The following is a 27383-nucleotide window of genomic DNA, read 5'->3' on the forward strand; positions in this document are numbered from 1 at the left end:
TAACAAAGAGGAGATCTGGCAGAAAGTTGGTCAAGATGGACAGAATCGCTAGACAGCCGAGCCAGCGTGCCAGGTTGAAGTTAATCATTACGTTCCGTCTTCCCGTCCACGATGAGGCTCTCGAACTCACTTCCTCACAGAAGGTTTTCCGGTGCTGTTTTGCTATGCGATCTCATTTATGGCGTGATCTAAATAATTAGGATTTTGTTTTGGTATGCGATCCTAACCTAACCTAACCAACCTAAACCTAACCTAACACAGCACGCATTTCTTGCTTATTTATTAAGTTAGGTTAGGTTTAGGTTAGTTTTTTTACCCATTTTAAAAATATTGAGAGCGCATACCAAAGCAAAATCCTAATTTTTGAGATCACGCCATAAATGAGATCGCATACCAAAACAGCAAAAAAGAGATGAACATAGATCGCTACTACTGGGTGAAATCGCATACCAAAACAAAAGTACGACTTTGAGATCGCATACCAAAACAGCACCGGTTTTCCAACCGCCTATGCCTTACGAAAAAAAAAAAGAAAAAAAAAAAAAAATCTATCCACTATCTGCTAGAGCAAAGCCACAGCCATTTTTCAACAGCAGACCAACGTTTCCTTCATTGAGATGTAATGAAAGGACAGAAGACTTCAGTCGTTTGCTGTTAAGGCTTAACAAAATGAAACAATAGCTGATCGACTCAATGAATTTCCTAAAGTAATCCGATAGTAAAACAAATTTTTGACAATCTTCGTAAATGTTTTGATCTTAGAAGCCTATAATGTAATCAATTTGCTGTTTGTTGAATGCGACATGAATCAATAGTTTTGTATAGTTTCAAAATGGTTCAGTTCGGTACTCGGCGGGTGACGAGCGTCTTATCACAGGCTCCCACTGATATTGTTTTTCATTATTATTCTGTGGCGTCTGTTTATATCTTGAATTCCGCTACGCGTTTTTTTTTTCTGTAGTTTTGCAGTTTATATACTGTAGTCACCCATAGCTACAATTTTCTTAGATCCCACAGAAAATTCTTTCGGCAGGGGAAAACTTTTACCTTTAATAATGATCATTAGATATCCTCTGATTTATCACGCCAAAGCCAGGGCAATTTAATTTATCCTATTTCATCTATTCTCAATTTAGTCGATGGCTAAGACTAGATTAACAGGAAAAACGGTAGCCACATTACTGTTTTTTTGACACCACTAAATCTTTTGAATAGATTATATTAACATATTATTTCCTGGCTTAAGCTGTTCCATAGCCGTATAACCCTTGCTGCAAAAATGTCTTCCTTAGTCCTACTTGATGCTGGACTTGTAATTTCATGTTTTCTTGTGGCACTGCTTAATCAGTAATAATTGCATATTTATGGTACACAAAACTGATCCTTATGATGACTGTTCTCAACTACCCTCCATCTGTGAATTTGATATAATTTTTACTTACCATTTTCTTTTCATATTCATTATCAGTAACTACCATAGACCAAAAAGTTTGAAGTATAATATCATCCACTGCTAAAACTAGTCTTCCCAGTATATTTTTCTATACTCTACGCCTGCCCCCCTTAAGTATTTTCCCCTGAATTTTTAATTTTTATGACACTGGTTTTTCCCTTTTCTTGATGCCGTTGAAAATGAGGAATATACAAACCAGTCAGTTTCCATTTAGATAATGTTAATTATTCATGGGAACTTTGTGAAACTGAGTGACTGGATTGGGGAACTCCTCTGCTCATGTCTGTTGAGTTTGTGTATATTCAAATATACCACACCAATAAATGTTGTGCCAAAGCAAAAATGCAGGAAGCATGTAGGTCTGAGTGGGAATTAAGGTGTTTACGAGAACAAAGCCACTATATAAAGATAAAAATTATGTTATGGGAAAAATAAAGATATACAATTGAAAACCCAGCAATACAAAAAGGCCTAGAATCGTACACTGTCCCATAGATATCTTTGTGTTGTGTTTTTTTGGTGAAATTCATAATTTACTTGTGTAAATACACATTTCATGTGTGGCACATAGAAAATTACACCTATACTTACAAATGATAAATTTCACTCCATATGTCCAGGTTTTGTTCTACTGACAGATGTTGATAATAATAATTATCTATATACCAAATGGTCTCCCCCCCCTAAGGTATACATGCATCCACCCTTCATGTACTCATTTTCCATTTTATCTAAGTTCCTTGCAGATGAAGGGCCATCCTTGGCCCCCTCCCCCAACCACTGCCCGGGTCAGAAGTAACACAGTAAGGCAAAGCATCTCCATAGCAGGGGCCAAAAGTTGGTTTATCCCCACTGCATCATTTCCATGGTGACCCTCCCTCTTCTTCCACTCATAATAGAGAAGACAAGAAATAATTTAGGGCCATGTCCATTCACAACCATTCTCCACTATCTCCCTTCCTTGCTCAATAGACTTTCCCCTTTTAACCAAACCCTCCCTTCACCCCATCCTCTATCTCATTCTCATTTTTCTACTCAACTTATTTCTGCTTCCCACACTTTTTGTTAGTCTTTCTTCACCACCTAATTCAACAGTGATCCCTCTAAAGCCACTCCATTCATATTTGTCCTATTTTATTTTGTATAATAAAACTGTACGTGCATTTCTCCAGTTCTCAAGAACAATTTTAATGTGTCTTTTAATTCATGAGACTGGAATGACAGGGGATTACATACCCCTACTTACACCATGAGTAGGGAAAGCAAATTGTGAGCCAAAAAGTCTAAGGATCACAGCTTCAGATTATTACTGAACAAAGTAATAAATTTACCATAACAACAATACAAGGTCTTCTATGTTTAGCATATTTATTAACAAATATATAAATTTTCTCCATTATCATTGCATGATATCCTTCAGTTTCTACACTTGCACATGTAATAATCAAGGGAACCTAATCTTTTCTTTATTATTAGTAAAGCTTACAGTCACTAGTAGAAAGTTGAAAAAATACTACTGCTACTACTACTACCACTATGTATATATATTAATCACTAAGAACCCACAGTCGGAATAAAAGGAAACTTTAGAAGAAAGTGTAACTCCTATATCTCAGCTAATAGCTATAGCCCTCTTCACTTTCCTGAAGAGGGCTATAGCTATTAGCCAAAATATAGATGTTACACTTTCTTCTAAAGTTTCCTTTTATTCTGACTGTGGGTTCTTCGTGATTATCATTTACAAATGTTCTACAACTTTTTGTCTAAGTGATATATATATATATATATGCATACATACATACATACATACATATACCAAAGGCTTTTTTCCCCCTTACACGGGGGTAGCCAGAAAGAAAAAAAGGCATAGAAACCACTCCCACCCATTTCATTTGGGTGGGAGTGGTTCCTATATATATATATATATAATAAAACACAGTCATAACTCTTTGGAATGGGACAATGATGTTCAGTAAGTCATAAAACATGCCATTTCATTTAGACAAGGGGTTAACAAGTAGACTTGGAATGACATATCTATAATGAAAATTACAGCGGGGTGAATTTTATCTAGATGACCATGATCATTTGGTTTATGGAATTACCAGTATACCTCATTTAGTTGTAATCAAAATTACACAACCAAAATTATATAAAAAATCACATTACTTGTATATAAATTTTTGTAAAGAACAGCACTATATGGAATGGACATTATTATTAAGTCTTACATACCTTTTCAAACTAACACTGTACAACAGCTCATCTGAAGTCTGCTTTACTCTAAGCACACCTTATGAAATTATTGTGGAGTTATTCTACTTCCACTTTCAACTCAACATTTTCCTTGTAATATCATCTAAATAAAAAGTTCCTATTATAGCAATAACTGTCGTCTCAAGATTCACTGACTGGAAACTCACAGCTAAATGGTAGTCACCACTGGTCCTTAGGCCCTCCCATAGATCTTTCCAGGAAGGAATACTGGATTACTGTCTGTGTGGTATTAGTGTCACCAGTTGGTAGGAGGAAAAGGAGAGGAGCAGTCACTGTTTGTCAGCTTTCATGTGAAAAAGTGGCAGATAGTTGAAGCTGAAAGAGTGTTCTTGGACCTGGTCCTTCAACTGAGTGGCAGCCTCTTCAGGAAGCACCTACAGAGGTGATGATTGCGACATTCATTTCACAGGACCTGTCTCTCTCTGCAGGTAATAGGTGATCAGATTGTCTGTATCTACCATAATGTATTTATATATGATGATGATTCAGTTTAATGATGTGTAACTCTTCCCTATCAGGAGGCTAGGATGGTGCCCCATACAGAAGACTTTGTTGTGTGTGCCAGTGGCAGGGTTCGAACAGCCATCGCCTTAACCTCTGTCACAAGTAGTGACACCCTAATTTGTTTGGCCTGCAAGCAGCCTAATACATACATACATATACCAAAGGCTTTTTCCCCCTTACACAGGGGGGTAGCCAAAAAGAAAAAAGGCATAGAAATCACTCCCACCCATTTTATTTCCCATATATTCCACTCCCCTCCACCCTCCTCCCTCCCTCCTATCTTGGCACCTCCTGGATGACGGGTCATCCCTGCATCCTGTCCACTGCCCTGGGTCAGAAGCAGTGTCCCAAGACACAGCACATCCACAGCAAGACCACTTCATAAATTCGGCGACCCCTCTCTCCGTCTCCTCATGCATGAAAGGAGAAGACGGGGAGAAATCCCTTCGGGCTGCGTAAAAATATTTCTCATACATACTTCCTCACCCCCCATCCCCCACCCACTCCCCCTCATGCATCACAGCCTCATCTATACACAAACCTTTTCCATTCACCCCTATCTTCTGTCCTCTCCCATCCTTCCTCTACAGACATTCCTCTCTTTTGTAAAGCCCCTTTCACCCCATCCATCCATCTCATCCTAGGACGCCCCCTCATATTCACTCCTTCCACCTCCGCCTTCCACACTTCTTTTACTAATCTTTCTTCACTTATTCTTTCCATGTGTCCAAACCATCCTAATACTCTTTCATCAACCCTATCTCCCAGCTCCTTTTCCACCCCTGTTCTCCTCCTCACCTCCTCATTTCTCACTCTATCTAGCCTAGTAACCCCTATCATACTTCTCAGACATTTCATCTCAAACATATTCAAACTCCTTCTCTCTTCCTCTCTCATGTTCCATGTTTCTGCCTAATACCTAATTGTAGTATATATGAGAGGAGTGATACTCATTGGTTCCTTTCTCCTAGTCTAATTCATCATACCTAGCCTCAAATTCATGCACAGTTCCAATATAATCTATATACTTGATTTCCAATTATCACATTTAGATCTGAGTTCATGTATTATTCCAGCTTGGGCTACACCACTTTCTAAACTATTCTAAGTATTTATGCATTTATATGGAAAACTGTATCTTTTACATCCTCTGGTCATGTAGTCTTTCTTAATTGGTTCTCATAACCTCTTAATGCCCACCCCTTTAGTGACCTGAATACTGTAATCACCTCTTTCTCTTCAATCTTTTAAAGTTAGCAGAGCTGGTGTCTTTAGTCTTTCCTCATATGGTCTACCTACCAGGCTGGGGACCGGTATGGTTGCTGCCCTTTGTACTTTCTTGATCTTGCTTATATCCTTCACTCTGTGTGGGGACCATACCACTGACGCATATTCCAGTCTTGGACAGACGAGGGTTTCAATGAGTTTGTTCATCATCTCTTCATTCATATACTGAAAAGCCACTCTAATATTCTCCAGCAGTCCATACATATGTCAGGTGACAGGTTGTCTTTTATAAACACTTCTAAATCCTCCTCTTTTGCTTTTGTAATGGATTCACTTCACAAAGAATAGTTTAAGGATGGTCTTTTGCAACTACTGCTCATTCCCAGTGCTTTGCACTTTCTGGCATTTAAATCTATTTCTTATTCTTGGCTCCATGCAAAAATGGTGTCTAGATCTTTTTGCAACAGCCTACAGTCCTCCTAGTGTTTTTGCTCTTCTCATGACTTCTGCATCATCTGCAAACATGCTGATATAACTAGTTGTACCATCTATCATGTGTGTAGGTTCAATGTTAAAAACGATATTTGGTACATTTTCATCAGTAAAAAGAATCAGAAATGTTGTGCATGAATTCTCTCTAAGTCAAACAAATCCACTAGTCATAGAAAAAGTGCCATGAATGAGGTGAATAGCCTGTGCCTGGTGGTACATAGCTGTCCCCTTTGCCCTATGTGCTTGGACTGTTGGGGCTCTGAGAGGAGTGTGGGATTCAAACCAACAACTAAACAAATGAAGAACATCTTGCTTACGATTACTCCATCCTTGAGGTAACCTATGGGCCCATCTAGTGATTGTAGCTGATTACTTGGGAGCTGCAGGTCTGCAAGAAAGGCATAGGGCAACAATTGATTGATCTGAGGGGAGCCTTCTATCCTTTTATTTTTAACCAATTGTTCTAGTTTGTCTAAGCAGGTGTGGTTTTTTTTTGCAGCTGTTTTTATAGTTGGTTATCATTGTTTGATCATCTACATAATTAAGTGCTTTGGTGTTATGTTCTGGATCTGGTGTTGAAAGATCACTTGGGAATAAGTTAAATGAAATTCAGTGCAAAGAAATGCAAAATCTTGAATAGGGCCAAATCAAAAACAGTTTGCCCAGGAGTTATAAAATGGGAGATGAAGTAATCGCAAAATGAGGAAAACGATTTATGAATTTTAATAACAGATGATCTGCCACTGGAAAATCATATGCACTTGATATTAGATCTATGAATTATTAATGAATATACAAGGGATATTTCATTATATGGGATGTGACATTTTTTTTTATTTAAATTCTGATCTACCTCAGCATTGGTATGATTAATCCCAAAGTCTACCTCTGATAATACTCATTCACCCCTCCCTCCCTCTTTTCTTAGCTCCTCCTGGATAACAGGTCATCCCTACAACTCAACTGCTGCCCTGGGTCAGAAGCAATGCAGCAAGACACAGCAAGGCAGTTTCATTTAATTGGCGGCCCTCCTCTCTGTTCCCTCATGCAGAAAAAGAGAAGACAGGGAGAAATCCCTTCTGGCTGTGTCAAAATATCTTTTACACATACTCCCCTAATCCCCCATCCCCCACCTACTCCCTTTCATGCATCACAGCATCATCCATGCACAACCATTCTCCACTCACCCATATCTTCTGTCTTCTCTCTTCCTTCCTCAACAGACATCCCCCTCTTTCCCAATGCCCTTTTTACCCCCATCCATCCATCCATCCATCTCATCCTTGGTCGCCCCCTCATGCTCACTCCATCCACCTTTGCCTTCCACACCTCTTTTACTAATCTTTCTTCACTCATTCTATTTATCCATTCCATTCCAATACTCTTTCATCAACCATATCTCCCAACTTCCTTATATATATATATATATATATATATGATGAAGGTGGAAAAAGAAGTCACGGGTCTAGTTCCGAGTTCTTGAGTTTATTCCTGACCGGTTTCGCTCTATGCTTCTTCAGAGGAATGTGACTCTGGAGTGACAAACTCCGTCCGGTGCCCAAACGTCCGCACTTCCTGGGTTGAGGCTTGAGGCCGGTCAGTTCGTATTTTTATCTTTATTTTCTTTTTTATTTTATTTTATTTTTACTATATATTTCTTAGGCATTTATTTATTTATTTAGTCATTGTTTTATTCTTGTTTCATTTTATATTGCTTCATTTTAAATTAAATTACAATTTATTATCTTAAGTATAAACTAATCTATACCTTAGGTCATACAATGATGTGTCAAAGAGAACGTTGCCCACTTCACACTATTATTATTATTATTGTTATTACTATATTTTTATTCTGTCCGAATATGTCCAAATATGTTATTATCCATTTATTTATTTATTATTTGCAGTACCATATGTAAAACTGTACCATATATGTATATGTATGTATTTTTTATAATATTCTGTCACACAACTATATGCGATGAGATGTCATGTCACTTTAAATAAGCGCATTTTTATTTATTTATTGTTATTTATATTTATATTTGTATATTTATTTATATTTTTATTTTCATTTTATTTCATTTTATTTATCTGGATATTTATCTTTATATTATTTAATACTATAAGTTATCTTATGACACTTTTTAGGATTCCCACATTTTTACACCACTCACTTCACTTACACTGTTACACCCTCGATCAACATTCCACACACACCGGAGCTGTTTTATAATAACATCACAACAATTTATTGTATACTATATTATCACTATTGTCCATTGTATTGAAAATTTGAAACCATTGAACAACCAAATGTAACCCACCTCCAAGGAGGGAACGCGGTCTTACTCAGACTATGTATACCGCCAGCTTCACTCCAGAGTCACATTCCTCTGAAGAAGCATAGAGTGAAACCGGTCAGGAATAAACTCAAGAACTCGGAACTAGACCCGTGACTTCTTTTTCCACCTTCATCAACTTGTCACAATGTACCAACACACACATATATATATATATATATATATACACATACACACTTCAACGAACGGACGGCTTAGAAGACGTTCTGAAGAAAATTGAAGTTTTGTGGATCCCAACGCAAAGAGAAGTGCCTATTGTATTTACAGGGTGGGGGGGAAATTGCTCGTGGAGTAGTAGGAAAGTAGGGAAAGAGGAGAAGGGGAGGGATTACTGAGGGAAATGGAAGGAAATGAGAAAGGAGTAGACTTGGCCCAGGCAGACAGGCGAAAGGTAAACAAAAGGCCCCCTGATCAGCTGAGCGACGATGAAATGTCTAATAAAAATGTAAAGATTAGAAGTATAGATAAGAGCAATACAGTAGAAAGTGATGAGAATATTTTCCAGGGATTTAAAGAGGGTGGGGGGGACACAAACCCCCCCCGACTGACAAGACTAGAAGAGAAGGTCGATAAGATGATCGAGGACTTGGAGCGTAGGTTCGGTCATGTTAACAACATTCTACAAAGGGTTGAAAAATTGGAAGAACTAGAGAAGGCGAACAAAAACTTAACTGATGAAATAGAAAACCTGAAAAGACAGTTAAAAGAAGTAAAGGTGGAGAATGAGGAATTGAAGAGGAATAGTAAAGAAAACAGAGAGGGATGGAAGTCGATAAAAGAAAACAGTAAAGTTGCATTTACTGATATAATTAAACAGCAAATGAGAGAGCAAACTGAAGACTCAGTTATTAAAGTGATGAGACAGAAGGAGAATATAGTAAGAGACTTAGCTGACAGAAAGAAATGTATAATTATATTAGGAATGGAAGAGAAACATAACCCAGATAGACCCACAAGAACCAATGAGGAAAATGAAAAAGTAAGCAGTTTACTAAAATTAGTTCAGGAAGATGAACCAGAAATTATGAAGGAAATTGAGGAAAAATTCAGGCTCGGAAAGTATAGTACAGATAAGACCAGACCAATTAAGATTAAATTCAGGTCACAAACGACGGCAGAGAATATCTTATCCAAAACAGGGAAACTAGCAACAAGTGAACAATATAAAAAGGTATGGATAAAAAGGGAAATGAATAAAGAGGAAAGAGAGGAAGAAAAACAGAAAAGACTTGAAGCTAAGAAAAAAAACGAGAGCAGAACGGAGTCAGAGAGAGATTCTATTGGAGAGTAGTGAATATGAAACTAAGGCAGTTCGACATACAAGAGAAAAACAAAAGGGAAACAGAGAACACAATGGAAGTGACAGAAAACTAAGAGTGTCTTACACAAATATAGATGGATTAATAACAGGATTGAATGAGCTGAATGATTATTTGAAAGAAAAAGAACCGGACATAATGGGAATTGTAGAAACAAAATTAAAAGGCCCACTACCACCCAACAGTGTAGGACATGATGCATATAATTATTGGATTAAAAACAGAGAGAAAAAGCAAGGGGGTGGAGTTATGTTCCTGACTAAGAAGGATATAAACGTGAAGGGTGTCATATATGGAAAGAATACAGTAGAGATGATTATGATAGAAGTGGAAGACAGAGATAAGAAGAGCAGAAAATTTGTGATAAATTATGTGCCTCCGAAAACAGCCTCATGGGAGGAGAGTGAACATAAAAGTATGTTAGAGGACACAAAGATAACATTAAATAAAATAATGGAAGATGGAGGAAGAATAGTTATAATGGGTGACTTTAATTGCAAAGAAATCTGCTGGGAAGAAATGACAGTAAAGGGTGGAGACGGCTCATGGGGAAACGCTCTACTTGAGATGATTACTGACCATACAATGACACAATGGATACAAGAGAACACCAGGTATAGAAATGAAGAAGAACCATCGAGACTAGACTTAATAATTACATCTGAACCTAGAATAGTGGACAAGATTGAATATAAAACACCAATAAGTAAAAGTGACCACATATTGATTGAACTGGAACTTAATGAAGAAAAATATATGAAAAGAAATGAGCAATATAGAAAAGGAAGAATGATGTATGAAAAAACAAACTTTGATAAAATAAGAGAATTCTTTCAACAAGAAAACTGGGAAGAAATATACAAAGAAGAAACAACAGTGGAAGAGAAATGGAATATTTTGACAAAAATTTACAAAAAAGGAGTGGAAAAGTATGTCCCAAGACAAAAACAAGAAAAAGAATATGTAAAATGCTGGTACAACAAAAGTTTTGGGGAGTTAAACGACAAAAGAGACAAAGCCTGGACCAAATGAAAAAAAGACAGAAGACCAGAAAAATGGAAAATATATACCGGTTATAGAAATGAATATGTACAAATGTGCAGAGAGGAAAAGAGAAAATATGAAAAAGATGTCATAGAAAAGTGTAAAGATCAACCAAAACTATTCTACAGATTTGTAAACAATAAACTGAAAAACAAACAAGACTTGGAGAAATTAAGACAAGAGGGAGTTGAATACACTGAGGAAATGGAAATGGCAGAAATTATGAACAAACATTTTAAATCGGTGTTTACAAGGGAGAACATACAACCTGAAGAGATTGAATGGAAAGAGAAAGTCCCCCCTATGGAAGAAATAGAAGTAACAAAGAATGAAATATTGACACACTTGAGTAATCTTGATGTCAGAAAATCGCATGGACCAGATGACATAGCAAACTGGATTCTGAAAGAATGCAGGAATGAACTGGCAGACAAAATACATAGCATACTAAACAGTTCCTTGAAAGAAGGAAAAGTTCCAGAAGATTGGAAAAAAGCAAATATAGTACCTATATATAAAGGAGGAAATAAAGAAGAACCTACAAACTATAGACCAGTCTCTCTAACAAGTACAATAGCAAAAATTTGTGAAAGAATTATCAAAAGTAGATGGGTAAAATATTTAGAAAAAAACAAAGTGTTAAATCCAAGGCAATTTGGATTCAGACAAGGACGATCATGCGTCACCAATTTAATATGTTTCTATTCAAGGCTAATAGATATAATACAAGAAAGAGATGGATGGGCGAACTGTGCATTTCTAGACCTAAAGAAAGCTTTTGACAAAGTACTACATAAGAAGTTGCTTAAGAAATTAGAAACTCAAGGAGGAATACAGGGCAAACTACTAAATTGGATGGAAGACTTTTTGCAAGAAAGAAAAATGAGAGTAGTGATAAGAAACCAGCACTCAAAATGGGATGAAGTAATAAGCGGTGTTCCGCAGGGAACAGTTCTGGCCCCAATAATGTTTGCTATATATATTAATGATATGGATGAAGGAATTGAAAGCTATATGAGCTTCTTTGCAGATGATGCAAAACTACTGAAAAGAGTGAAAACTGAAGAAGATTGTGAATCACTACAGAGAGATCTAAATATAGTACAGGAATGGAGTAGGAAGTGGGAGATGGAGTTCAATACAAAAAAGTGTAGTATAATGGAATTTGGAAAAAGCAAAAACAGAATAACAGGAGCATATAATTTGGGAGAAGAAGGAATAAAAAAAGTAGAAAATGAGAAGGACCTGGGAGTCATTGTTATGAATAATATGTCACCTGAGAAACATATAAATAAGATTTTTGGAGAAACTTATAATTTAATAAGAACAATCAAAGTTGCATTTACATACCTGGATGAAGAAATGGTGAAGAAAATCCTAATCACCCTGATAAGACCAAGATTGGAATATGCAGCAACGATATGGTCACCAAGTACAAAAAAATGTATAAAAAAACTTGAAAGAATACAAAGAGCAATTACAAAACTGGCACCAACACTCTCAAAACTATCATATGAAGAGAGACTAGAAAAACTTGAACTACAGACACTAGAGCAAAGAAGAGAGAGAGGAGATTTGATAGCTATTTACAGAATCATGAAAGGCATAGAAGTTACTGATAGAGAGAATCTGATAAAATGGGATGACAGAAATACAAGAGGACACGGAAAGAAAATAAAAAAAGACAGCTATAGAAGAGACTTGAAAAAGAACAGCTTTCCTCACAGAGTAATAAACAGTTGGAACAAGTTAGATGAGAAAGTGGTGTGTGCAAAAACAATACATGAATTTAAAAATAGTTTAGATAAAATGAGATATGAAGACGGAACCCCACGAGCATAGCTCCCCTTCCCGTAAAATACAACTAGTTGGAACAAGTTAGATGAGAAAGGTGTGTGTGCAAAAACAATACATGAATTTAAAAATAGTTTAGATAAAATGAGATATGAAGACGGGACCCCACGAGCATAGCTCCCCTTCCCGTAAAATACAACTAGGTAAATACATCTCACCCTAAACTGTCCCCACACTATCCCTCGACAACACAATAATCCCTCACTAAGTGAAATATGGACCTGTCTGGTTGCTGCTGCCTTTTACATGAATGCTGTGGGTCTCTTCCAAGAGAGATCTTAGGCAACAGATTGATTGATTGAGTGAGCAATGTTATTTATGATTTAAGTACATATATAATATATACATTTAGGAAGACAGCCATCTACCACTTGAAGTTATTTTGTACCATATACTGTGAACAAGGTCAACAATGTAGCTAAAGTATGTTTTAAACTAATCCTCTTTCTATTTTCTTAACTGCTGAATACAGCTTATAATCTAGTAATAAATATGATCACTAAAATTATAACTCATAACAATTACAATATTTACATGAATGTATTGGTGGCTGAGCAACAAGGCACTGGTAAAAAATATTATCTGCTCACCTTGGTCTCCATAAAATCTTCATAGCAACTTAGGCCTAGGAATTATTATGCTGAATATCTTTTGTTTCGAAATTTAAATTCCACCTGCTGAAAACAACCAATAATGCTAACTGCTAAAAGGTGATTCGTTCATCCATTTCTGGAAGTCAGCTTCCATTTTCTTACGAACATAAGGCTTTCCCACATTCACAGTTGGTATAATTTTTTTGGGTTGAACAAATTGCACAAATCTTTTCAGCTCTTCATAACTTGAATGTTCTGAATAAGGAATACCTGTTGAGAAAAGTCCTGTTACTAAAACATCTGTGCCTTAATATATTCTAAATCTACTTACAGTACATACCAATTTCAATCTCTATAACAAACTATTTTCTGAAACTAAAACAAAATACAATGCTACTAACCGTAAAGAAAAACATTGCCTTGCTTGTGAGGTTCTATATCATTCAAGTTTTCACTGATATTATTGGCATGTTCCCAGCCAGTAGGTTTAATGCCAACCACTGTATCATACTGGGGTTTTAGTGTTTCAAGGTAGTTCTTCAAACTCTGCAAAATATAATTTTACCTGGATGTTAAAAAAATGTCTCTGGGTCATACCGATACATCCGTGATACATCATCATCAAAATCAACATCAATGGGGAGCATATGTCAGGGGGGTATTTCACTTGCACACTTATACCATTCCCATTGGTTTTCCAGAGCTACCACCTACACCTCTTTTTTTTTTTTTTTTTTTTTTTTTAAGGAATTTCCACTGTGGGGTTACAAGGAGAAGGATGCCTAGTCCCAATCCCCGTCCCGTGGAATGGGGTGAGGTAGTATGTGTGAGCAAAATTTGACGCAGCCCAAAGGGATTTCTCCCCGTCCTCTCATTTTATGCAAGGGGAGGATGGAGAGGGGGGGGGTCGCCGATTTAATGAAGCGGCCTTGCTGTGGATGTGCTGTGTCTTGCGACACTGCTTCTGACCCAGGGCAGTGGACAAGGTGCAGGGATGACCCGTCATTCAGGAGGTGCTAAGATAAGAGGGAGGGTGGAGGGGTGTGGAGTGTATTCAGGGATGGAATGGGTGGGAATGATTTTATGCCTTTTTCTTTTTGGCTACCCCCCTTGTAAGGGGGAAAAAGCCTTGGTATATGTATGTATGTATGTACCACCTAAACTGTTACTCTTTCTGTTCCAAACAATTTTCAGCAAGATTAGTTGATATGCCCCAGCCATGAGTTCCGTGGGCATCTCCTTTGTCTTCTCCACCGAAGATTATCTTCTCTGGCCATAACCCCATGAATGCAGGTAACATATAAATTGTTCACACGTACTGTACAGGGGTGCTATTATAGCCTCCTGATAGGGGGAGTTCCCAATGTTAAACTGAATCATTAATCAACTATCTATACAATGACCAGGGGCCAATGATGGGTACCTGTATGTGGGAGTCCTGCGAGATGGACAGCTAAGTTACCCATTTTCAAAACCCATCTTCAACCCCCTAACCTCCATCAGGCGATACAGCCATGAGAGACTGACATTCCATCCCAGGATTGGGCCCTAGATTTCTCCCTATCAATTTCAACTGTATTTCTTACATTTTTTCACAATGAGGAGCTGACAACAGGTGATTGCTCCTCTCCCCCTACCACTTTCAGCTTGTGACATATAAGAAGTTCCCCCCAGAAGGAGGACCCAAGGGTTGATGCTTCAAAACCACAACCCCAGAAAACAGGAAAATAACTATAGCAATATGCAAAATAACAAATGATTCTGAAATTACTCCACCATTCTCCAATGAAAATGTTTGAAATTGAATTGATTCCAAACCTGAACAATGAATGAAACATAAACCCAAGTTATTTTGTTATCTTATTCTTATTTCAATATGAATAAAATGCATAAAAAAAGGAAACTAGGCAATGTTTACCTGCAAATAATGCTGCTACTTTTGACATATATACTCAAATTGCTCCACAACACTCAATAGTCTTTATGGAAAAATGATACATACATACATATACCAAGGCTTTTTCCCCCTTACAAGGGAGGTAGCCAATAAATAAATACATACATATCAAGGGCTTTTTCTCCCATACCAGGGAGGTAGCCAAAGTCAAAATACATAATTCCACTCTCACCCATTCCACCCCCATTCACCACTCCTCCCTCCCTCTCATCTTGGCTCCTCCTGGATGACAGTTCATCCCTGCATCTTACCCATTGGCCTGGGTCAAAAGCTATGCAGCAAGACACTGCTTATCCACAACAAGGTTGCTTCATTCAATCAGCGACCCCTCCTCTCTGTCCCCTCATGCAGTAACACTGAAGATGGAGAGAAACCCCTTCAGGCTATGTCAAAATATCATTTGCACATAACCACTATCTAAACCCCTATCATTCACCCACTCCCTTCCATGTATCACAATATCATCCATACACAGCCATTCTCCACTCACCCCTATCTTTTGCCTTCTCCCTTCTTCAATGCCCCTTTTACCCAATCCATCCATCTCATCCTTGATTGTCCCCTCATGTTCACCCCCATCCACCTCTGCCTTCCACACTTCTTTTACTATAAATAAATAAAAATCAACCATACCTACCCTTAGGTTCAATTCCTTCATCGGCAAAACATGAATTTTGGCTTGCAGTTTGTTTGATGTTATACAATTCAGAATTTCTTGATCTCCAATGCACCTTAAAGTTCTATGTTTATCGGCACTGACCCAAATCTTGCAGTTTAAAGCTTCTGCAATTGCTTTAAATACTCTTTCCTTTCCTGTAAAGTAAGTTAAAAAAGGCTCAATACAAATATGACCAGCAGCAGGAAACCTATCACACATTAATCTGATAATACTTACAATTGTTGCTTTGAGTTACATGCATACATACATACATATGCCGAAGGCTTTTTTCCCCTTATAAGGGAGGTAGCCAAAAAACAAGGCATAAAAACCACTCCCACCCATTCCATCCCTATCACACTCCACCCTCTTCCCTTCCTCTTATCTTGGCACCTCCTGGATGATGGGTCATCTTTGCATCTTGTCCACTGCCCTGGGTCAGAAGCAAAGTTGCAAGACATAGCACATCCACAGCAAGGCTGCTTCATTAAATCAGCAAACCCCCCTCTTCATTCCCTCATGCAAAAAAGGAGATGGGGAGAAATCACTTCGGACTGCATCAAATTTTTCTCACACATACTCCCCCCCACCTCATGGATCACAACATCATCCATATAAAACCATTCTCCATTCACCCTTGTCTTCTGTCCTCTTCTGTCCTTCCTCAACAGACATTCCCCTCTTCCCCAAAGCCCCTTTCACCCCATCCATCCATCTCATCCTAGGTTGCCCCCTCATACTCACTCCTTCCACATCTCTTTTACTAGTCTTTCTTCACTCATTCTTTCCATGTGTCCAAACCATCCCAATACTCTTTCATCCAACCTATCTCCCTACTCCCTTTCCACCCCCATTCTCCTCCTCACCTCCTCATTTCTCACTCTATCCAGCATAGTAGCCCCTATCACACTTCTCAGACACCTCATCTCAAGGTAAGCTACTGGAATGGATGAAGGATTTCTTAAGTGGGAGAAAAATGAGAGTGGTACTTAAGAGACAAAAATTCAAACTGGGAAGATGTGAAGAGTGGCATCCCGCAAGGCTCTGCACTGGCTCCTTTAATGTTTGCCATATATATATATAAATGATATGGATGAGGGAGTGAATTGTTACATGAACTTCTTTGCTGATAATGCTGAATTACTCAAGAGTAAGCACAGAAGATTGCAGATCGCTACAAGAAGACCTGGACAAAATATGGGAATGGAGTCAGAGATGTGAAATGAACTTTAAAATTAAGAAATGTAGCATAATGGAATTTGGAAAAAGCAAAAATAGAATATTGGGTCAATATAAAATTGGAAACAAAGAAGTCAAAAAATTCAATTCAGAAAGGGACCTGGGAGTGATTATCTCAAGTGACTTGACACCTGATAAACATGTCAATAAATTATTTGGAGAGACTTTCAACTTATTAAGATCAATGAAAGTGGCCTTTGACTACATGGATGAAGAAATGTTAAAGAAAATAGTGGTTACACTAGACCTAAACTAGAGTATGATGCAACACTATGGGCACCTAGCACAAAAAAGAACATAAGAAAAATAGAAAGAATCCAAAGAGCAGTGACAAAAATGGCACCTACACTATCAAATTTGACATACATTCAAAGATTGGAGAAATTACATCTATCAACACTGGGAAGCTTTTACTGAAGAGAGAGAACAACATTTTGAATCACTTAACAGTACACCAATCAAACATAAACAATCCTGTGCACACTTTTAATACAATCATACAAAATGCAGACAAGAGATACATCCCTAGAGGCAACAGAAAATCACACAACCCCAACTTCACACCAGAAATCCAAGGCCTCATCAGACAACGAGACACACTTAAACACAATACCAGTGGCGTAGCTAGTGCTTTTGCCGCCCGGGGCTGTCCTCATGTTTGCCGCCCATTCTCACAAGGAATTCAATAATTCAATATTACAAATGCACATTAACTTCTTAAAGGATATATATATATATGTGTGTGTGTGTTAACATGCTTGCAAACTGTCACGCTTTATTATGCTTAATAATGTAGAAAAAACTGACATCTATGAGAGACTGATTAACGTAATTTTATATCAATCATACAAGGACCAAAAATGCCATCCCTCAAAAAGTGCCGCCCGGGGCGGACCGCCCCTACCGCCCCCCCTTAGCTACGCCACTGCACAATAACCCCACACCTATCCCTCAAAACATAGCAGACCAAATGCAAACACTAAACACTGTGATTGCCAATAAAATACATGAACAAAAACACAAAATTGGCAAAACTTTATCAATACACTTGATCACAAAAACAAACACCAGCAAATTGTACAAAACACTCAACAGCATTACACTATCCAACAGTAACACAACACGCTCTCACGCAGCAATAATCACAACAACAGACAATCTACCCTCAAACAGACAACAAGCAAACACACTCATAAATCATTTTGCACAGACAAGCCATCTCACTTCTCACCCTGACGACCGACACACTATTCGACGTAAGAAAGACTTTCCCACAGACTCAGACTATACACCCTTCATAGACAGTCAGACAAAACACATAATACATAATCTCAAGCACTCGTCTGCCTGTGGCCCTGATAACATAAGTAACATCCACCTAAAACATATTGGACCACAAGGTATACATGCACTCACAAACATTGCAAACTACAGCTATTCACACAACACTATGCCCGACATCTGGAAGCATGGTAAAATAATCAACATTCCAAAACTGAACAAAGACCCAACAATCCCAACATCGCACCGCCCAATCACACTTCTCTGCACCCCCTCTGAAGTCATTGAATGCCTAATACTTCAACTTGTCACACCACATATTCCCCTTGCTGACTCACAACACTGTTTTAGGCCACTACACTCCACAAACACTCTTCTGATAAACTTCACACAAAGAATTTTAGATGGCATCAATTCAGATAGTCCCCACCACAGAACACTTCTTATAACATTAGACATTAGTAAAGCTTTTGATGCTATCCCCCGCCACAACCTAACAAATAAAATATATAACACAGACATGCACAATAACACCAAAAGATGGCTGGCCAATTATCTGGCAGGTAGGAATGCTTACGTGTCATATAATGGCCAATCATCACACATCAGAAACATTAAGAATGGAGTACCACAGGGCTCTGTTCTATCCCCCACGCTCTTTAATCTATACATTCATGACATACCCACACCAGACACCTCAGAAATACAAATCTCTTCCTATGCAGACGACATAACAATCACATATACACATCATAACACAGACAAAGCTGCAGAAATAATCCAGCCATACCTTGATACACTCAACACATGGTTCATACCAAACAGACTCAAAATAGCTCCAACCAAAACTACAGCAACACTTCTCACCAACTGGACAAAAGAGGTCCTGGAGCTGCAGCGTCTACGTCGTGGGACCACCCCCCAACCCCAAGAGTTGGGGGCCAAACGGCAGCAACTACCCCTGGCCACCGGCTCTACGCAGGTGGAACCGATCCCCAAGAGGAGCTACGCCTGCTATGGCATTCCTTGGGGAGACAGGACTGCTCGGACAGACAGTCTAGGGAACGACAACAACAACAACAACTGGACAAAAGAACACAACGTCTACGTCGTGGGACCACCCCCCAACCCCAAGAGTTGGGGGCCAATCAGCAGCAACCACCCCTGGCCATCAGCTCTACGCAGATGGCATCGATCCCCAAGGAGGAGCTACGCCTACCTGGGGGAGTACCACAATCCTTTTTTCCAACATACAATGTTACGTTTTTTCTGCAATGAAGGGTGATTTTCCAGCGATCACCCCTCTTCTTCTACTTTTAGCCGGAGATGTAGAGAGCAATCCTGGGCCCACCACAAAATACACATGCCCAACATGCTCTAAACCCATTACTTCGAGCAGACAGACAAAGGGCTCAGTTCAGTGCAATATGTGCAAAAACTGGGCCCACCTCACTTGTACAACACTTGCTGACACAAACCAATACACAAACACTTGGACATGTTCTACCTGCCCTCCAGTAACCCCACTCCCACCTCCCCAACCACAGCCAACACCCTTACCCACTCCCAATTTCCCTTTGCCCTTACCCCCGATTAGTACTCCCCTTCCTTTGTCCCCGATCTCTCCTTTCCCCCCTCTGACCCAGATCCTACACCTTCCCCACTACCACCCCAACCTCAACCCCAAACGGCAACATACAACACATACAAAACACACAACATCAACATATTACAACACAACATTGACGGTATTAACACTAAAAAACATGAACTTGAACACTTTCTTAAACAACACAACATACACATTGCGATTTTACAAGAAACAAAACTAAGACACTCACACAAAACACCATCATTTCATAATTACACCACCATCAGACAAGACCGGACTGACGGCAATGGCGGTGGACTCATCACCCTGATCCACCACTCCATCTGTTTTGTGGACACAAGTGCCACAACCAAAATTCTCCTCCCTACCACAGATAACACAACAGAAACCCAATCCATTCGTATCCGCACAGGCAACAATTCAACACTGACAATAGTTAACATGTACATTCCCCCCCAATCATCCCCCACAGTTCCAAACACCTTCAGACCTCAACTTAGCCAACTAACCTCAATCCCCAACCTGATCATGGGTGGTGACTTCAACGCCAAGTCGTCTGCCTGGTATGTCGACAACCCTGACACAGACAGAGGGCTTGATATACAGACTCAATTCGACTCATTGACTATCATGAACAACACGCATAATCATACACATATCCCATACCAAGCCCTCTACACTCCCTCCTCTCCTGATATCACCTTTTGCTCCCCCTGCCTAACCCCAACAACATCATGGAGAGTGGTCGGAGCCCTTGGCTCTGACCACCTTCCAATCATCATCACCACCAAAACAAGATACACCCCAGCTGGCCACAGACACACTTACACCAATTACAAGAGAGCTAACTGGGAAGCCTTTACTGAAGAGACAGAACAACATTTTGAAACACTTAACAGTACACCAATCACAAACATAAACAATGCTGTGCACGCTTTTAATACAATCATACAAAACGCAGACAAGAGATACATCCCTAGAGGCAACAGAAAATCACACAACCCCAACTTCACACCAGAAATCCAAAGCCTCATCAGACAACGTGACACACTTAAACACGATACCCCCACACCTATCCCTCAAAACATAGCAGACCAAATACAAACACTAAACACTGTGATTGCCAATAAAATACATGAACAAAAAACACAAAATTGGCAAAACTTTATCAATACACTTGATCACAAAACAAACACCAGCAAATTGTACAAAACACTCAACAGCATCACACTATCCAACAGTAACACTACACGCTCTCACGCAGCAATAATCACAACAACAGATAATCTACCCTCAAACAGACAACAAGCAAACGCATTCGTACGTCATTTTGCACAGACGAGCCATCTTACATCTCACCCTGACGACCGACGCACCATTCGACAGTGAGACAAAACTCATAATGCATAATCTCAAGCACTCATCTGCCTGTGGCCCTGATAACATAAGCAACATCCACCTAAAACACATTGGACCACAAGGTATACACGCACTCACAAACATTGCAAACTACAGCTATTCACACAACACTATACCCGACATCTGGAAGCATGGTAAAATAATCACCATTCCAAAACCGAACAAAGACCCAACAATCCCAACATCGCACCGCCCAATCACACTTCTCTGCACCCCCTCTAAAGTCATTGAACGCCTAATACTTAAACTTGTCACACCATATATTCCCCTTGCTGACTCACAACACGGTTTTAGGCCACTACACTCCACAAACACTCTTCTGACAAACCTCACACAAAGAATTTTAGATGGCATCAATTCAGATAGGCCCCACCACAGAACACTTCTTATAACATTGGACATTAGTAAAGCTTTTGATGCTATCCCCCGCCACAACCTAACAAATAAAATATATAACACAGACATGCACAAAAACACCAAAAGATGGCTGGCCAATTATCTGGCAGGCAGGAATGCTCATGTGTCATATAATGGCCAATCATCGCACATCAGAAACATTAAGAACGGAGTACCACAGGGCTCAGTTCTATCCCCCACATTATTTAATCTATACATGCATGACTTACCCACACCAGACACCTCAGAAATACAAATCTCTTCCTACGCAGACGACATAACAATCACATGCACACATCGTAACACAGACAAAGCTGCAGAAATAATCCAGCCTTACCTTGACACACTCAACACATGGTTCATCACAAACAGACTCAAAATAGCTCCAACCAAATCTACAGCAACACTTCTCACCAACTGGACAAAAGAACACAAATACATACCTCATCTCTACATCAACAACACTCTAATACCACACACAAACACATAGAAAATTCTTGGTGTAACATACGATACATCCATGTCTTTCAAACAACACCTCACAAACATAAAAAACAAATGCACACCTAGACTTAACGCACTTAAGTCAATCACTGGAACAACATTTGGACAAAACAAATAAACTAACATAACAATATACAAACAATGCATACGCTCAGTGATGAATTATGCGAGTCCTGCATGGGCTCCTAATCTCAGTGAGACACACCACAACACCCTTCAAATCATACAAAACAAAGCCCTAAAAACAATTACAGGCTGCACAAATACAACACCTACAGACCATTTACACCATGAAACAAAAGTCCTCAAAGTCAAGGACCACCTCGACATGAGAGGCACACAAACACTTGCTGCAGCCACCACAAACACATCACACCCGCTACACTACATAGCAGAACACCCACACACACCAAGAAAAATTAAAACTACACCCAAAGACCTTTATTACGCACAGATACTCTCTTCTCTTCCTCCACAACCACCAAATACCAGTCTCCGGAAACATATTCATAATCATATCACTCACCGCTCCATTAACACACTGAAAGACAACACACTGCTGCATGCCAGACCCCCTGATATCTACCCTTCTGAATCCTCTCTCCCACGAAAGGACAGAGTCCACTTGGCCAGACTGCGATGCGGTCACCACCCAGCACTTCTAAGCTACCAGAAGAGGCTGGACGACCGTGTTGTGAACAGCTGCCCAGGATGTAACACTTCACCCCATACCATACAACACATAATGGAAGACTGCATTATACACAATCATGCACGCAAACAACACAACATACACTCTATAAAGGATTTGTGGGAAAACCCAGTTTCGGCTGTGGCCTTCCTTGGGGAGACGGGACTGCTCGGACAGACAGTCTAGGGAACGACAACAACAACAACAACAACAACACAAATACATACCTCATCTCTACATCAACAACACTCTAATACCACACACAAACACATGAAAATTCTTGGTGTAACATACGATACATCCATGTCTTTCAAACAACATCACAAACATAAAAAACAAATGCACACCTAGACTTAACGCACTTAAGTCAATCACTGGAACAACATTTGGACAAAACAAAGAAACTAATACAACAATATACAAACAATGCATACGCTCAGTGATGAATTATGCGAGTCCTGCATGGGCTCCTAATCTCAGTGAGACACACCACAACACCCTTCAAATCATACAAAACAAAGCCCTTAAAACAATTACAGGCTGCACAAATACAACACCTACAGACCATTTACACCATGAAACAAAAGTCCTCAAAGTCAAGGACCATCTCGACATGAGAGGCACACAAACACTTGCCGCAGCCACCACAAACACATCACACCCGCTACACTACATAGCAGAACACCCACACACACCGAGAAACATTAAAACAACACCCAAAGACCTGTATCACACACAGATACTCTCTTCTCTTCCTCCACAACCACCAAATACCAGCCTCCGGAAACATATTCATAATCATATCACTCACCGCTCCATTAACACACTGAAAGACAACACACTGCTGCATGCCAGACCCCCTGATATCCACCCTTCTGAATCCTCTCTCCCACGAAAGGACAGAGTCCACCTGGCCAGACTGCGGTGCGGCCACCACCCAGCACTTCTAAGCTACCAGAAGAGGCTGGATGACCACATTGTGAACAGCTGCCCAGGATGTAACACTTCACCCCATACCATACAACACACAATGGAAGACTGCATTATACACAATCATGCGTGCAAACAACACAACATACACTCTATAAAGGATATGTAGGAAAACCCAGTTTCGGCTGTGGCATTCCTTGGGGAGACGGGACTGCTCGGACAGACAGTTTAGGGAACGACAACAACAACAACAACACTGGAACAGAGAAGTGATTTGTTGACTATTTACAGAATTATGAAAGGGATGGAAATTCTTGATAGAAATGACTTATCAATATGGGACAGAAGAGAAACAAAAGGACATGAAAAGAAGCTGAAGGACAGTTACAGAAGAGACTTGAAAAAGAATAGCTTCCCACATAGAATGATTGATGTTTGGAACAAACTAAATGGAGAAACAGTGAGTGCAAAAACTGTGATGACTTCCTATCTAACAAGTACACAGTGGCGTGTATATGGGGAGGAGGGAGGGAATAATAAAATAAAAACAAACAAATAAATCCAATGAATAAGAGTGAGAATGAGATAAGGGTGAGGGAGGGGATGGGATGGAGAGTGGGGAGAACTATTTCCTTACCAATAGTATATGATCCAACAGCAATGAATGACTTAGGGTTTTGCTGATTATGATCCTCTGCAATTAGAACACACTTCTCTATAACCTCTTCCTGACTTGGAAAACTATACATAGGGTTACAGTATCTGAAATGAAAAAAAGAAAATAAGAGACTTAGGTATACATATACAGTGAAGTAGGGGAGACTGCAAAAAATAGAAATGAATGTACTACCTCTCATTAATAGACGTTAATTAGCTGTGTTTGTGGTGTTTTCGCTGTGTTTTTGGTGTTGTTGTTTAGTGCATGCAATCACTATGCCACCCAAAAACCACTCCAAATTAACGGATAATTCACATCAACGGACACTGTTAACCCCCTTTTAGTCCGTTAACCACTTCCATACGGTGACGCCTACGTAGGCGGCATGAGGAGCAAGTGGGTACTTGATGATGCCGACATCGCCATCTTGATTATATTTATTGTAGTCGTACCTACGTAACTTCCATTCTCTATAAACTGGCTTTATCAATTTTCTATGGTTATCAAAATACACATGTGAAAGAGAACAAATGATTGAGCACTGACTTTATTTTTTATAATGTGATTATTATGACGCAACATCGCACGTCGGGCAGCTAATGCTGCCAGACGTGTGATGTGCCCCGGAGTGAAGAGGTTAATGAGAGGTAGTACTGTATGGAAAGATGAGCAGCAGGAGATGGGGTCCCATTATAATGAAACATACATTGGGGGAAAACCAACTTTGGCTACTGGGCCTTGCTGTCTTCCTACATTGCCCATGACTCAATTGGCATGGTCTGGTACAGAGATGATACTTCTTAAACATTTCATCTCAATCACATTTAGAAGAGAAGAAGTGAGCTTTCACAGATTGGTTACAAAATAGGATGAGGGAGTCATATGAGAGGTACAAAGAAAAGAAAAGAGAAGTAAAGCAAAAGGTAAAGGAGGCAAAGAGGAGAGCAGATGTGAAATGGGGTAAGAGTATGACAGAAAATTTTGAAAGTAATAAAAAGATGTTTTGGAAAGAAATTAAGAGAGGTAGAGGAGGCGAATCAAGTAGAGAAGAAAAGGTAAAAGGTGATGAGTGAGGAAAATGGAGGAGAAATAAGGAAGGATGAAGTAGTAAAGGCAGTTGTTAAGATGATGAAAGCAGGTAAGGCATCTGGTCTGGATGGATGCCATGCAGAATGTCTGAAGAAAGGAGGTACAGTGATGGTGGACTGGCTGGTGAGGTTATTTAATGTTTGCTGGAGAGAGGGTAGAGTGCCGGAGGACTGGAGGAGTGCCAGTATAGTTCCACTTTACAAGGGAAAAGGGGACAAGTGTGAATGTAATAGTTTCAGAGGGATTAGCTTGTTAAGTGTAGTTGGGAAGGCTTATGGGAGGATCTTGATTGAGAGGATTAGAAGAAAAGAGGGAGTAATTGGTGAGGAACAGTGTGGATTTAGGACGGGTAGAGGTTGTGTAGATCAGATTTTTGTGGTAAGACAGATATGTGAGAAAGCTATAGGAAAAGGGAAGGATGTTTTTTGGGCCTTTATGGACCTGGAAAAGGTACAGTGATGGTGGACAGGGTAGACAGAAAGGCACTGTGGGAGGTTTTGCGGATATACGGGATAGGAGGAAAGCTTCTAGGAGCTGTCAAGAGTTTTTATGAGAGTAGTAGAGCTTGTGTCAGGATTAGAAATGGAGAGAGTGAGTGGTTCGAGGTAAAGGTGGGACTTCGTCAGGGATGCGTTATGTCGCCCTGGCTGTTCAACTTATACATGGATGGGGTGGTGCGAGAGGTAAATGTAAGGGTAGTGGGTCAGGGGTTGGAGATGGTTAAAGAAAATGGAGAAAAGTGGGAGGTGAGCCAGCTCTTGTTTGCAGACGACACTATGCTTGTGGCAGGATCGGAGGAGGGATTGAGGAAGTTGGTGACAGAGTTTGGGAGGGTGTGTGAGAGAAGAAAGCTGAAGATAAATGTGGGTAAAAGTAAGGTGATGAGATGTACAAGGGGTGAAAGTGGCAGTAGTCTGGAAGTGAGCATTAAGGGAGAGCGACTGGAGGAAGTGGATAGTTTTAGATACTTGGGTGCAAATGTGGCAGGAAAAGGTGGAATGAAGGTGGTGGTAGAATGTAGATTGAGAGAAGCGAGTAAATGCCTTGGTGGATTGAAGAGTGTAATGAGGAATAGACATTTGGGAATGGATGCTAAGAGGAGACTGTATGAAGGAGTGATTGTGCCAACAGCACTGTATGGGGCAGAAACATGGAACATAAGAGAGGAAGAGAGAAGGAGTTTGAATGTGTTTGAGATGAGGTGTCTGAGAAGTATGATGGGGGTTACTAGGCTAGATAGCGTGAGAAATGAGGAGGTGAGGAGGAGAACAGGGGTGGAAAGGGGGTTGGGAGTTAGGGTTGATGAAAGAGTATTAGGATGGTTTGGATACATGGAAAGAGTGAGTGAAGAAAGACTAGTAAAAGAGGTATGGAAGGCAGATGTGGAGGGAGTGAACATGAGGGGACGTCCTAGGATGAGGTGGATGGATGGGGTGAAGGGGGCTTTGGGGAAGAGGGGAATGTTTGTTGAGGAAGGACGGGAGAGGACAGAAGACGGGTGAATGGAGAATGGCTGTATGTTGAAGATGTTGTGATGCATGAGGTGGAATGAGCGGGGGGATGGGGGGTGTGGTAGTATGTGTGAACAAATTTTTGACACAGCCTGAAGGGATTTCTCGGTCTTCTCCTTTATGCATGGGGGACGGAGAGGGGGGGTCGCCGATTTAATGAAGCAGCCTTGCTGTGGATGTGCTGTGTCTTGTGACACTGTTTCTGACCCAGGGCAGTGGACAAGGTGCAGGGATGACCTGTCATCTGGGAGGTGCTAAGATGAGAGGGAGGGTGGAGGGGACTGGAGTGTATTCAGGGATGGAATGGGTGGG

At 39.9% G+C, this 27383-nt stretch overlaps 2 protein-coding genes across 10 annotated transcripts in view; one reads left to right on the forward strand and one right to left on the reverse strand.

The window, feature by feature from the left end:
- The window catches only part of LOC143021452 (uncharacterized), a 224959-nt gene extending 201069 nt beyond the window's left edge, over positions 1-23890 (forward strand). The window contains exon 2 of the mRNA XM_076178942.1: positions 22179-23890. Within this exon, the coding sequence (XP_076035057.1) occupies positions 22350-23069 (720 nt within the window). The 5' untranslated portion in view covers positions 22179-22349 and the 3' untranslated portion in view covers positions 23070-23890. The remainder of the gene's footprint in view (positions 1-22178) is intronic.
- LOC143021449 (uncharacterized) overlaps positions 1-27383 on the reverse strand; it is a 90790-nt gene that overhangs the window by 17174 nt on the left and 46233 nt on the right. For 6 of the 9 annotated variants that reach the window (XM_076178932.1, XM_076178933.1, XM_076178935.1 and 3 more), the window contains exons 12-15: positions 24451-24575; positions 15721-15896; positions 13528-13672; positions 11978-13396 (exon numbers count right to left, since the gene is read on the reverse strand). In XM_076178932.1, the coding sequence (XP_076035047.1) occupies positions 13230-13396; positions 13528-13672; positions 15721-15896; positions 24451-24575 (613 nt within the window). In that variant the 3' untranslated portion in view covers positions 11978-13229. Of the gene's footprint in view, positions 1-3168; positions 6342-11976; positions 13397-13527; positions 13673-15720; positions 15897-24450; positions 24576-27383 lie in introns of those variants that run through there. The other 3 variants (XR_012965991.1, XR_012965992.1, XM_076178939.1) reach the window with 3 other exon arrangements.

Source organism: Oratosquilla oratoria, chromosome 42, assembly GCF_046742065.1.
Source record: "Oratosquilla oratoria isolate Oo_2021 chromosome 42, ASM4674206v1, whole genome shotgun sequence".
NCBI lineage: Eukaryota > Metazoa > Arthropoda > Malacostraca > Stomatopoda > Squillidae > Oratosquilla > Oratosquilla oratoria.